Below are 14,033 nucleotides of genomic sequence, written 5' to 3'. Positions count from 1 at the left end.
TAATGAGGAATAAATAAATTTCCATCTTAAACCTCTTGTTGAGGTGTGGAAAGCAATTTTTGGAGTTTAGGAAATTTTTAAGTACCCAGTTTTATGACGATAGTTTAATATATAAAATGCTCTTCAATTTCCAATGGAGTCTGGCAGAAAGAAGATGTAATTTTTTTAGAGTATACCTTTATGAAGTAAGAATTAGATACTCAACAAAGATAGAAAACTATGAAATTTACTTTGTTGCTCTCCATAGAACTCCAAAGCTCTTGAGAGAAAATTCTTTTATTTTCCCTGACTTAATAAAAAATCATTATTTACTGAAGTGTTTTTTTCCTTCAGCCTTTCATTACTGCAACTAAACAAGAGATATATTGCTTTTGTCGTATTCACTGAAGACAATGAATTTCTTAATTGTAATACCTACTGATACCCAATTCAGTTTTATTTTTTTACATTTATTGTGCTTTAGATGAAAGCTTACATAGCAAATTAACTTTCTAATCAATGATTCTTTACACAAATTGTTTCATGACCTTGGTTTCAATTCCTGCAATATGTTAGCACTCTCCGCGTTTCCTCTCCTGGTTCCCCATTTTCATTAGACCTGTTTCCCTGTTCCTCCGTGTCTTGGTTTTAGGCAAGTGTTGCCCTTTTGGTCTCACATACTTGGATGTTCTAAGAAGCACATTCTTCAGGGATGTTACTGTTTATTTTGTAGCCCCGTTTATTATTTCACTGAATGACGGCCTCCAGGGGAGACTATACTTTCATGTTACAAGATTGTCTTATGACAATAGTTTTGAAGATTCTTCTAATCTCTTTCAGACCAGGAAATCTGGTCTTTTTTTTTTTGTAATTTTGTTCTACAATTTTTACCCATTCTACCTGGTTCTTTCTATTGTGATCATGGTCAGAGTTGTCTGTACTGGTAGCCAGACACCAACTAGTTCTTCTGGTCTCAGGCTAGAGGAAGCTGTGGTTCATGTGCGTCATTAGTCCTTTGGTCTAATTGCTTCCTTTAGTCTTTGGCTGTCTTTGTTCTCCTTTGCTCCAGGAGCAAAGAGATCAATGGTTGCTTTTCTGACATAAGCAATGTGTGTGCTATGCATAAGGAGGAGGTAGGTTATCAGAAGGCCACAACATTATACACAATGTTTTATATGAGGTAGTGTATTTCCCCTGTAACCGTTTTATAATTTAGTGTGATAGTATTGTATTTTCCTATTTGCTTGATTATTCCTGACTCAGAGGCTGCTGGTACTGCTATTTTCATGGTAAGTAGTATCATTTCAAATCATTCATTCTTTTACCTGAAACTGTCATCCTCATCCGTCTCTGGTATTTGTTTGTTTAACCTGTGGCTTATTAAAAAAAAAAAAAAAACCCAGTGCCATTGAGTCGATTTGGACTCATAGTGACCCTATAGGACAGAGTAGAACTGCCCCATAGAGATTCCAAGGAGCGCCTGGTGGATTTGAACTGCTGACCCTTTGGTTCGCAGCCATAGGTGGCTTATTAGGGATATGTACATACATTTTAATTTCAATATGTTTATGTTTATATACATTAAAAAATACATTATGTGCTATATAATATTACAAAGAATTACCCAGATCCTTAATGTACAAAAAGAGTTAAAATAAAAATCAGGAATCCATGTACATCTTTTCAGTGCATTTGGTCCTTTTTTTTCCTTGAGTAACATATGGATTTTAACCTATTTTTCCTATAGACTAGAGAATATCTATCCAAAAGGAATGTTTTAATGAAACTTCATTATTTAATATCAATGACAATGACCTTACATTTTCCCAGTTTGCTCAAATTTACTCTCATACTCTTAGGATCTTCCATGAGCAAATATATGTGATTTGATAAAAACAACTTAGCATATGTTAGTTATAATGAAAATGCCCCTAGGGGGAAGACACGTTGTTAAGTGCCATGAAGTAAATTCCAACTCATAGTGACCCTATGCACAACAGAACGAAACACTGCCCAGCTCTGCACCACCCTCACAATCCTTGTTATGCTTGAGCTCATTCTTGCAGCCACAACGTCAATACATCTCACTGAAGGTCTTCCTCTGTTTCCCTGACCCTGTACTTTACCTAGCATAATGTCCATCTCTAACGACCGATCCCTCCTGACGTGTCCAAAGAATGTGAGAAATAGTTTTGTCATCCTTGCTTCTAAGGGGCATTCTGGCTGTATCTCATCCAAGACAGATTGGTTCATTTGGCGGGTAGTACATGATATATTCAATATTCTTCTCCAACACCACAATTCAAAGGCGTCAATTCTTCTTCAGTCTTCCTTATTCATCATTCAGCTTTCACATGCCTGAGATGACTAAAAATACCATGGCTTGTATTAGGTGCACCTTAGTCTTTTAGCTGACATCGTCGCTTTTTAACACTTTAAATATGCCTTTTCCAGCCAGTTTTCCCAGTGCAATGCATCTTTTGATTTCTTGACTGCTGCTTCCATGGGTGTTGAATGTGGACCCAAGTAAAATGAAATCCTTGACAACTTCAATCTTTTCTCCGCTTACCACGATATTGCTTATTGGCCCAGTTGTGAGGATTTTTGTTATCTTTATGTTGAGGTGTAATCCATACTGAAGGCTGTGGTCTTTGATCTTCATCAGTAAGTGCTTCAAGTCCTGTTCACTTTCAGCAAGCAAGGTTGTGTCACTGCATAACACAGGTTGTAGTCTCCCTTCAATCTTGATCCCCTATTCTTTTTCATATAGTCCAGCTTCTCTGATTATTTGTTCAGCATACATATTGACTAAGTGTGGTGAGAAGATACAACCCTGACACATACCCTTCCTGAGGGGAGGACATATTTTAAGTAAACTTATATTAAAATGGTTTCACTAAAGTAGAAGGTACATAATCCAAAAGACTGGCACACTAATGGTTCAATTTTCATCATGCAGTTGAGGATGCTGTAGGGTCAGTTACATGGATAGCACACTACTCAACCTAATCGTCATCATAACCCTGACATAAAAGCTAAGTCACACGAGAAGAACTAACAACTACATAAGTAAAGAAAACTCCTTTCAGGCAACTCACTGTCATCATTTTAAAAATAACAAAAACACTACGTACTTGAAATTTGGGAGCTATTTTCCAATACCATAAACATATTGAACATTTAATCTTCATTTATCTATCCAACAATCCTGAAAGGACATAGTCATTTAGGAGATGTGGAAAAAGAAATTAAATATTTTATCAGATAACCAACAAGTGGAGGGTGTAACAGAGACTATAACTACATGTGTCTATCACTGGGGATATCTCCATATATAAAGGCAAATAGTCCCCACCACAATCTATCAGATTTTCCTTGTGTTCAACACCTGTCAAGTGTATTGTTTCAGTCTGTACCACCTGTGGCACAATGGCTTTCAAAGGACTATGTTTCAAATTAAGGCATACTAAATTTTTCCATACATTTTGGGAATTTGCACTTTAAAATTTTTATAATGTAATTAAAAAATGTATCATAATTTTGTAACTGTCATTATGTAATTGTCATTATATAAATGACAAACAGAAAGTTTAATAACCATCCATATACCTAACACCTAAAACTTTTAAATTTATTTATTTTTTAATTCATTTATGTGTATATGTATGTGCATGTTTATATATATATTTACCTATATGTATATATAAATGTATATGTATATATTTAAGAATACCTATGTCTAGATCAGAGTTTCTCAGTTACAGCCTTATTGACATTTTGGGCTGGAAATTTTGTTATTGTGGGGAGATGCTCTGTATGTACTAGAATGTTTGGTAATAGCCCAATCTTCTACTAGTTAGCAACAGTACCCTTCTCCTAGGTGTGACATCCAAAATGTCCCAGACATTGACAAATGTTCCTTGGGGAGAAAATTTTCCTCAACTGGTAACTAGTTATCTCTCTCTTTCTCTTCTTCTTTCCTTTCTCCCTATCCCTCTTGCTCTATCTCTATGTGTTGTTATTGTTGTTGTTAGGTGCCATGGCATCAGTTGTGGGAGATGCATTTACTTTCAACTATCTATATTGGAAAGTTTGAATTTATCTTATTTATTTAGTATACTAGCTCCGTATACAAAAACTCTACCAGATGATTCTACAAAAAAAGTATTGACTATGCTGATGTCTCTATTCAGAACAGGTTTCCTGACAGACCAAGATGGACAAACACAATCTAACAGAGCAGAATTCATTCATTCTGTTGGGAATCACAGACCGCCCAGAGCTGCAGGCTCCACTATTCGGGCTGTTGCTCATCATCTATGTGATCTCAGTGGTGGGCAACTTGGGCATCATCATCCTCACCAAGATGGACTCCAAGCTACAAACACCCATGTACTTTTTTCTCAGACACCTGGCTATCACTGATCTTGGTTATTCAACAGCTGTGGGACCCAAAATGTTGGTAAATTTCATTGTGTATGAAAACAGAATTTCCTATTACTTTTGTGGTATTCAACTAGCTTTCTTTATTGTGTTCATAACTAACGAATTATTTATTCTGTCAGCAATGTCCTGTGACCGCTATGTGGCCATCTGTAACCCTCTCCTCTACACAGTCATCATGTCACAAAGGGTGTGTCAGGTACTGGTGGCAATCCCCTATCTCTACGGCACATTTGTGTCTCTTCTCATCACCATAAAGATTTTTAATTTATCCTTCTGTAGCTACAAGGTCATCAGTCACTTCTACTGTGACATTCTCCCAGTGTTATCTTTGCTCTGCTCAAACACACATGACATTGAACTGATCCTTCTTGTCTTAGCAACTTTTAATTTGATTTCATCCCTTCTAATAGTTCTTGTTTCTTACCTTCTGGCTCTTGTAGCCATTCTCAGGATGAGCTCAGCTGAGGGCAGGTACAAGGCCTTTTCCACCTGTGGATCCCACCTGACTGTGGTAGTAGTGTTCTATGGGACTTTAAGCTTTATATACATGCAGCCCAAGACCAGTCACTCCTCTGACACTGATACAGTGGCTTCTATATTTTATACCCTGGTTATCCCCATGTTGAATCCCTTGATTTATAGCTTGAGGAACAGAGATGTAAAATTTGCCCTACACAGGACATGGAAAAAAATAAGCAATATCTTTTCTAAAGTTTGATGTACCATATGGTTTCTATAAGCTTATATCACGGACTTCAAACCTTGCCTGTGTGCCTCCAATGAGAATAGCATGCACAAATTTATTCAACATACATTTATAAATTGCCTTCTATGTGCCGGTTACTCTTCTAAGTGCTGTAAATGCATTGATGAACAAAAGAATGAAAACCCTTGCCTTCCTTGAAAGAGAAAGATGGATAGTAAACATCATAATTAAGTCAATTTTATAGTACAGAAGAAAGTGTGGGGCCATGTGGCACAGAGGTTAGAGTGCTAGGCTGCTAGCTGAAAAGTTGGTGATTTGAAACCACCAACCTCTCAATGGGAGAAAGATGTGACAGTCTGCTTCCATAAAGATTTACAGCCTTGGGAACTCTATGGGGCAATTCCACTCCTTACTATAGAGTCATTACGAGTTGGAATGGGCTCAATGGCAGTGCATTTGGCTTTTTGGAGAATGTGTTGGCAACCATGAAGTCAGGCAAGGAGAGCGCATACGCTGAGTGGGAGGGGGAAAAAGTACTAGGTACGAAAGCAGTGTTACAGTGATTCCGGTGTTTTTTTTTTTTTTTTTTTTTCAATTAGTAGAATAAACTTTGCAATGTCTGCATGTGTTTTTGTCAGTGTAAGCCCTTGCCTTCTGTTTTAACATTCATATACTTCTGAGGGGTGTATTAGATTCAGGCCAGGTTACAAGGAGTCTCAGTGATTGTGACGATTTGAAGTACTCAGTTATCTGAATTTGCTCAAATGCCCCCTTTCCAGACTTGGAGCACCACCTTTTCTCCTTACTACCTTTACTTTCACATGTAAATTTGTTAACATACCTTGCAATTTAGCAATTCACAGGTTCAGCTCTGCATCTGACTTTGTTTTAATCTACAAATTTTACCTGTATCAAGAATATATACCAATTAAGATAAATTTCTTGAAGCCAACCGTAGAGACTCTTGGGTTTGGAATCCTTTCCCCACTGGTTATTCTCATTTTAGTAATTATCTTGTTGTTACATGTGTTGTTATCTTTTTGTATCTATATAAAAAGCTTTTTAAAAATGTCTGTTTAATTATTTTTGTTGTTGTTATTTCCTTGGGTAACAGGATATTCTATGATGAGCTAATTTGACTGACTTTCACTGGTTTGGTATTCCTAAACTTTGGTCAATAGTTATCCTGCACTGTATTTTTATAGATTTTTGTTCACCCTATTGTGAGAAGTAAAATCAGTTAATCCCATAGTTTGCCCCATGCTGTATTTCTAATTCAAGTAAGTTCTGTTATGTGACAAGGATGCAGTTATCTTGCCTTGTGGACACAGTAGCTCCATGTTACTCCTCAAATTTTTCCACACATTTTTCTTTCTTTTTTTAATTTCTGGGATTTTATTGAAGCTACTAGAGCCTAGGAGCCCTGGAGCTTGTGCTTAAGAGCTCAGCTGCTAACCAAAAGGTTGACAGTTCAAATACAACAGCTGCTCCTTGGAAACCCTATACAGCAGTTCTGCTTCGTACTATAAGGTCGCTATGTGTCGGAACCAACTCCATGGCACCTAACAACAACAATAACTACTGTTTAATTTTTTTTCTTTGTTCACAATCGTGAAATAAAATCCCCTGTGTAGCCAATAAAATTTGGATAAGTTGGTTAATTGGAATACGAGAAAAAGATACATGTTATATTGTCATGTGAGTATAAGTATTTTGAAAGGCTTGAAGCAGATAGAAGGTTAAGATGCGCATGAGCACTAGCAGGTAATAATATTTCACATTCATTGAATGTTATATCATAATCATTCTTTAAGTTTGAATTAATTTAATTACCATAACAACTCTGTGAGGTAGATTCTATTAATATTCACATTTTTTTTAATAAAATGGAGGTTCAGAGAGGGTAAATAAATCATCCAAGTTCAACACATTAAGGAAAATTAATTATCCAAGTTCACAAATGTATTAAGCATTGGAACCAAGTTTCAAACATGGTGTCTAGCGCCAGTTTCCATGCTCATAACAACTAAACTATCTCTTAATGTCAGGTTTCTGCTTTAGTGATGTCATCCCCAAGATAACAGAGAATAAAACTTCACTTTGGCAGGTATCAGATTAAAAGAAGAAAAATAGAAGTCGGGATTTTAAAATAGTGAGTACCTAGGACAATGTCTGGGAGGGAAAATAAATTCCATAAAGACAATGAATTAATCAATTGACTCAGCAAACAAATCTGTTCATTTTGGATGCATGACTTGCTCAAACCAAATAATGGAAAACCATGACAAAGTGGATGCAGGACATAGTCTGAGCAGGTTTATAATAAATTTGCAATGAGGGATATCAGGAATTATCAATAAGTAGTAAGGAACATGATCAAAATAAGTAAGGAAGCTCCTATCTTAAGAAATGATTTCTGGATTTTGGCCTTGAGAAGTTCAGCCTCCTTTTAAAAATATAGAAGTAGACTAAAAAGAAGAAGAATAAGAAAGCTAAAACATTATTGCTAATGACTTGTTGAAGTTTCCAGGGGCTTGTCAAAGTCAATGTTACTTCATTATAGATGGAGTCTGTGAGGAGAAGGTTTATTCCCCACCATCTTTTGCTTCCTGGGCTTTGTTGCTGCCTGAGCTCAATTTTGGGGGAATTTAATTTAATTATAAAAGATTGGGAAATGTATTGATTTTGATTTTGCTGAGCTCCTGGACCAGTGAAAGCCATCAGGCTCCACTAATGGACTTTGTTTTTTTGTTTTAATTATACAGAAATTAAACCCTCTTCCCTGAGCTAATGTTTGTGTGATCTATTTATTTGTTTAGTGTTTCATTACATGCATGGGAAAAGCATTCTTAGATGATACAATCAGAAGAGGCAAAAGCAGCACATTCAATTTCAAAAGTTGGAAATTATGGGATTCTATGTTGTACCATTTGTACAGATTAGGATGTAAATGAGCCAGCTGAAATATGCGATATATTGGACATTGCAATGGCTGATGTGAACATCAAAAGCTCTCCTCCACAGGAATCATACAAATCAAAAGGAACAACATACTACTCAAGATATTCATCAACCCCAAAATATATATTTGTCTAATACATGTATATAGTTTTTCACTGAAGGGGCTTCCGAAAAGAAGAGAGAAAGAGAAAGAGAGAGAGAATGGTAAGAAAATACCAACTGAGGAGATTGAGTATAGGAGTTATTATTATAGTTACAATAAGAAATAATCAGTGATTCATTAAAATATTTCATAGTCCTCAATAATCTTAATACTTATTGTTACTGATAGATGTTGTCCCGTCTGTTCTGACTTGGTGACTCCATGTACAACAAAAGAAACACTGCCCTACCCTGGGTTACCCTCATAATCTTTGCTATTCTTGAACGCATTGTTTCAGCCACTGTGTCAATTCGTCTTATTGAGGGCTTTCCTCTTTTTCGCTTACCTTGTCATTACCAATCATGATGTCCTTCTCCAGGAACTGGTCCTGTCCACCAAGTGTCAAATAGTATCTGCATATAATTTCTAAATTAGAGAAAGTTACTAACAAGCAGTCCACAAGGGCCAAAATATGGCCTTGAGTATATTCCACCTGAATCTGGAGACCATCTCAAGAATAGATTTGACTCATTGAGCACTAATGATTGTAGACCAGATGATTTATGGGAAGACATCAAGGACATCATACATGAAGAAGGCAAAAGGTCATTAAAAAGACAGGAAAGAAAGAAAAGACCAAAATGTCCAGAGAGACTTTGAAACTTGGTCTTGAACACAGTATATAAAAAAAAAAAAAAAAAAAAGAATGAAAGAAATGAAGTAATGGAGCTGAACAGAAGATTTCAAATGGCAGCTCTAGAAGACAAAGTAAAATATTCTAATGAGATGTGCAAAGCCCTAGAGTTAGAAAACCAAAGGGAAAAACTCACTCAGAATTTCAAAAACTGAAAGAACTGAAGAAAAATTTCAAACCTTGAACTGCGAATTTGAAGGATTCTGCGGGCAAAGTATTGAATGACACAGGAAGCATCAAATGAAGATGGAACACGCAAAATCACTGAATCAAAAAGCATTTGTGAATGTTCAACCATAGCAGGAGGTAGCATATAATCGAGGACCAATATTATTAACAGAAGTTGGAGCTGCACAGAAGACACTGGTGAAAAACAAAACTCCAGGAATTGAAGGAATACCAGTTGAGATGTTTCAAAAAAAGGATGCCGTGCTGGGGGTGTTCATTTCTCTATGCCAAGAAATTTGGAAGACAGCTACCTGGCCAACTGACTGGAAGAGATCCATATCTGTGCTCATTCCAAAGAAAGGTGAGCCAAGAAAATGCAGAAATTAAAGAACAATATCATTAATATCACAAGCAAGTAAATTTTTTCTGATGATCATTTAAAAGCAGTTACAGCAATACATTGACAGCGAACTTCCAAAAACTCAAGCTGGAACCAGAAGAGGACACGAAACAAAGGATGTCATTGCTGAGGTTATGTGGATCTTGTCCGAAAGCAGAGAGTGCCAGAAAGATGTTTACCTATGTTTTATTGACTCTGTGAGTCATAACAAATTATATATAACATTTTGAAGAATGAGAATTTCAAAATACTTAATTGTGTTTATGTGGAACCTGTATGTAGACCAAGTGGCAGTCATTTGAACAGAGCAAGGGGATACTGCATGGTTTAAATCAAGAAAGCTGTGTGTCAGAGTTGCATTCTTTCACCATACTTATTCAATCTGTATACTGAACAAATAATCTGAGAAGCTGGACTATATGACGAAGAATGTGGCATCAGGTTGGGTGGAAGACTCATTAACAACCTAGGATATACAGATGACACATTCTTGCTTAATGAAAGTGAAGAGAACTTGAAGACCTTACTGATGAATATCAAAGAATACAGCATTCAGTAGGTATTACCCATCAACATACAGAAAAAGAAAATTCTCACAACTGGATCAATAAGCAACATTATGATAAATGAAGACAAGACTGAAGTTGTCAAGGATTTCATTTTACTTGGATTCATAATCAAGGCCTGTGGAAGCAGCAGTCAAGAAATCTGAAGATGTATTTCTTTGGGCAAATTTGCTGCCAAAGTCCTCTTTAAAGTGTTAAAAAGCAAAGATGTCACTTTGAGGACTAAGTTGCCCCTGACCCTGACCTAAGCCACATTGCTGATCACCTCATAAACATGCAAAAGTTGGACAATGAATAAGGAACGACAAGGAAGAATTGATGCTTTTGAATTATGGTATTGAAAAAGAATATCGAATATACCATGCATTGTCAGAAGAATGACAAGTCTGTCTTGGAAAAAATATAGCCAGAGTGCTCCTTGGAAAACTTCATCTCACGAACTTTGGACATATTATCAGGAGGGATCAGGCCCTGGGGAAGTATATTACGCTTGGTCAAGTAGAGGGTCAAATGAAAAAGAGGAAGATCCTTGACAAGATTTCATTGACACAGTGGCTGCAATAATAGGCTCAAACATAACAATGATTGTGAGGATGGTGCAGGACCAGGCAATGTTTCATTCTGCTGTACAGAGGGTCACTTTGAATAGGAACGGACACGTTATAACCACGACCTAGCAGAGGGGGCTGAGGGAATTGACCAAATAGTACTATATACATTGCTGGATTCCCAGGAGATCTGAACACAAATGCTATGAGGTAGGAAAGTCTCAGAAGTTAAGGTACAGGAGGAGTAATATTCTAATTTCCAGCATACGTGAATGGTACATTCTAGAAGTGTGAGGTACATGCCGTTCACTTCAACATGTGATTTTTCTACTAGTTTCCACTGTGTAATTTTCTAGCAGAAGTTTGTCTTGTATTTATTGCTAGTCTAACCTATATACAATTGCAACATCGACAAATCTATATAGGCTTACTGTTGAGAAGAATAAAAACATTTTGCATGATATATTACTAAAATCCCAGCAGGTGTGCACAATATAGTTTAGTAAATAACAGCAAAGTATAAGATTAGATGTATCTATTTACATAATTATGGCTCAAAGTATTAGATTATTACTTGGAGCAATAGAAGTTAGTTAACCCTAGAGTAGGCAAAATAAAAATTCAACATTTATTCTGTCATAGAAAATATTGGCGTTTTTAAAACTCACTTCACAGAATTTTCTTTGACCATCCATCACAACCAATTGATTCTATGAAACTTATGAACTTATTTAAAAATAATTGATATAGAAATAAAATATAAGAATTTTTCAAGTCTTTTTTTTGCAAAGTCATTACATTTTCATGATTTTTTGAACAATAAAGGCATTTAATACCTACTCGAGAAAGCAAGTGTTCTGTGTATGTATATGTATATGTGTTATGTATAAAGTGCTTTATACATAAATAAATCTCTTATTTCAGATTTACAAAGTCAGACACTTGGGATTTTTTCCTTGTTACTTTTATTTTTGGGATATAAATCACGTACCATATAATTCACTCACGTGGAGTTTGCAAACTTCACAGCAATTTTAGGACATTGTCATCACCCTGAAAAAAAAATCTCATGACCATCACCGGTCACTCCATATTTCCCCTCAGCCCTCTCAGCCCAAGGCAACTACCTGCTTATTTTCTGTCTTTATAGATTTGCCTATTGAGGACATGTCATAAAAATGGAAACTCAAAATACTTGGTCTTTGGGACTAGTTTTTTCACTTTCTGTAAAAGTTTTCAAGTTTCAAGCATGTTGTGGTGCAACGTATTTTATTGACAAATATTACACTGTAATGAAATACCAAATTTTATTTATCCTTTCTCCATTGATGGAAATTTTGTTTATTTCTGCTTTTTGGCTACTATGAATAATACTGCTATGAACAGTTATTTATGAGTTTTGTGTGGATGTATGTTTGAATTTCCCTTGGGTTCATACCTACGCCGGAATGTAAAGAAAATAAAAGCTTCACAAATAGATGACAAATAACATCATAATAAATGGGGAAAAGAAAAAGTCAATGGTTTCGTTAATTTGGTTCAACAATCAACACCTATAGGACTAGAAATCATGAAATTCAAGATCCATTGGGTTGTGCAAATCCCCTGCAAAAGACCTATTTAAAAATTTTAAGAACAAAGATATTACTTTGGTAATTAAGGTGTTTGTGACCCAGGCCTTGGTCTTTTCAATCACCTCCTATGCATGAGAAAGCTGGACAATAAAAAAGGAAGAAACAGTGATTGATACATTTGAACTGTGTTACTGGCAAAAACTATTGGATCTCCCATAGATTGCCAGAAGAACAAACTAAATCAGTCTTAGAAGAAATGCATCCAGATTACTCCGTAGAAGTGAGAATGGCAAGGTTGGGCTCACTTACTTTAGACACAAAATCAGGAAAGATCAATCTCTAGAAAAGAACCTCATGCTTGGTAAGGTGTGGGTCAGCAAAAATAAGGGAAACCCTCAACGAGATGGATTGACACAATAGCTGAACAATGGACTCAAACATACCAATGACCATGAAGATAGCACAAGACCACACAACATTTTGATCTGTTATACATAAGTCACCATGAGTTGAATCAGAGTCAATGGCAGAGTCAATGGCAAAATGAGTTGAAGCAGAGTTACTTTTCCCTATAACACAAGTGTCTTATGTTAATCTAACCCTTCACCTCCTGAGAAGAGGACCTCACACTCCCAAGTCCTTTCTTTGACTTCCTCAGCTCCAGCTTTTCCCTATGACTTCTCATCCTGTTTTTCTGGACATGACCACCACAATTACCCTTTTCATTGGTTACAAACAAATACCACTAAGCGTTTTGATGCGAGATATACACCGTTATTATTATCATTAAAAAAATACAACTTATTCTTTAACTGGATCAAGATAATGTTAGACATTCCAAAAACTTCAGATTTGTTTGCTTTGCTAACACCATATAAAAGGTAAAATTAATTATGGAAGAGCCTACAAAAACTTTTTACGATTCTTATTTTTCTCCTTTTTTTATTGTCATAATAAGTATTTTCTACAATGTTTAGGGCAATTTATGCCCTATTCCTGAAAGCCTTCTCAATCATTCAGGCTACCCAAAAAATCAAGCTCAAAATTGATGTCAGATTATCAAGCTGTCAATTGCAATACCATTTTCTTCAAATGCTGTGTTGACACTTTTGAGTCCCTGGCTGAATGTCAGCCTGTTCTGCTTCTTGAGTGGCTGATTAAGTCCACTATCTACCCATCCCCCTTATTAAGTTCTTACCCCCCTGATGCACTATGTACCCATCCTAATCACCTTGGGGCCGTAGACCCAATAAATAGGCACAGCCCTTATGTTCCCTAATTCCACAGAATTATTCTAAATGCCAAATACCCAGGGAACATGAGAAACCTTGCTAACCCAACTCTGCTTGTCATACATAAGCCATCTCCTACAATTCCAGTTTGTTGCTACCTTGTCCCAGGGTAAAATTCCATATGTGGTCTGAGTCTAGCCTTGCTGTGCCTCTTTGTCTCTGGGGACTATAACTGTAATAAACAGTTACTTTTCATAGCCTCCCTGACTCCTCCCTGTGTCTCACATGACTTACTATCTCACAAATTCTTTAGAACAATAAATGTTTTCTAGTTACTCTTCTAGACTGCTGGTGGCACAGTGGTTAAGAGCAAGACTGCTAACAAAAAGGTTGGCAGTTCGAATCCTCCAGCTGCTCCTTGGATACACTATGGGGCAGCTCTACTATGCCTTATAGGGTTGCTATGAGTCAGAATGGACTTGAGGGCATTCCTCTTCTGGTTTCAGGAAATGCATGATACAAGGAAAGAGAACATTTTTGTTTGGAATTGCTGTTAAAATGTGTGGTGTGCTGAGCATTGCTTTAATCTCTCTGCCTTCATCTAGCTATACGGTGTA

General features: G+C 36.4%; 1 protein-coding gene across 1 annotated transcript; it reads left to right on the top strand.

Annotated features, from left to right (window-relative positions):
• The first annotated feature begins 4,195 nt into the window (after positions 1-4,195).
• Positions 4,196-5,143, top strand: LOC100662641 (olfactory receptor 8K3-like). Its single transcript, XM_064289315.1, has one exon. The coding sequence runs from the start codon at positions 4,196-4,198 to the stop codon at positions 5,141-5,143; it is 948 nt and encodes a 315-aa protein (XP_064145385.1).
• Positions 5,144-14,033: the final 8,890 nt, after the last annotated feature.

The sequence above is a fragment of the Loxodonta africana genome, chromosome 7, assembly GCF_030014295.1.
Source record: "Loxodonta africana isolate mLoxAfr1 chromosome 7, mLoxAfr1.hap2, whole genome shotgun sequence".
In the NCBI taxonomy this organism is placed as follows: Eukaryota; Metazoa; Chordata; class Mammalia; order Proboscidea; family Elephantidae; genus Loxodonta; species Loxodonta africana.
The sequence above is the reverse complement of the archived record's forward strand: the minus strand, read 5'-3'. Positions and strand labels throughout refer to the sequence as shown.

Bases quoted from the DNA above. Each gene is read 5' to 3' on its own strand.
- LOC100662641 (XM_064289315.1), top strand. From the start codon at position 4,196: ATGGACAAACACAATCTAACAGAGCAGAATTCATTCATTCTGTTGGGA.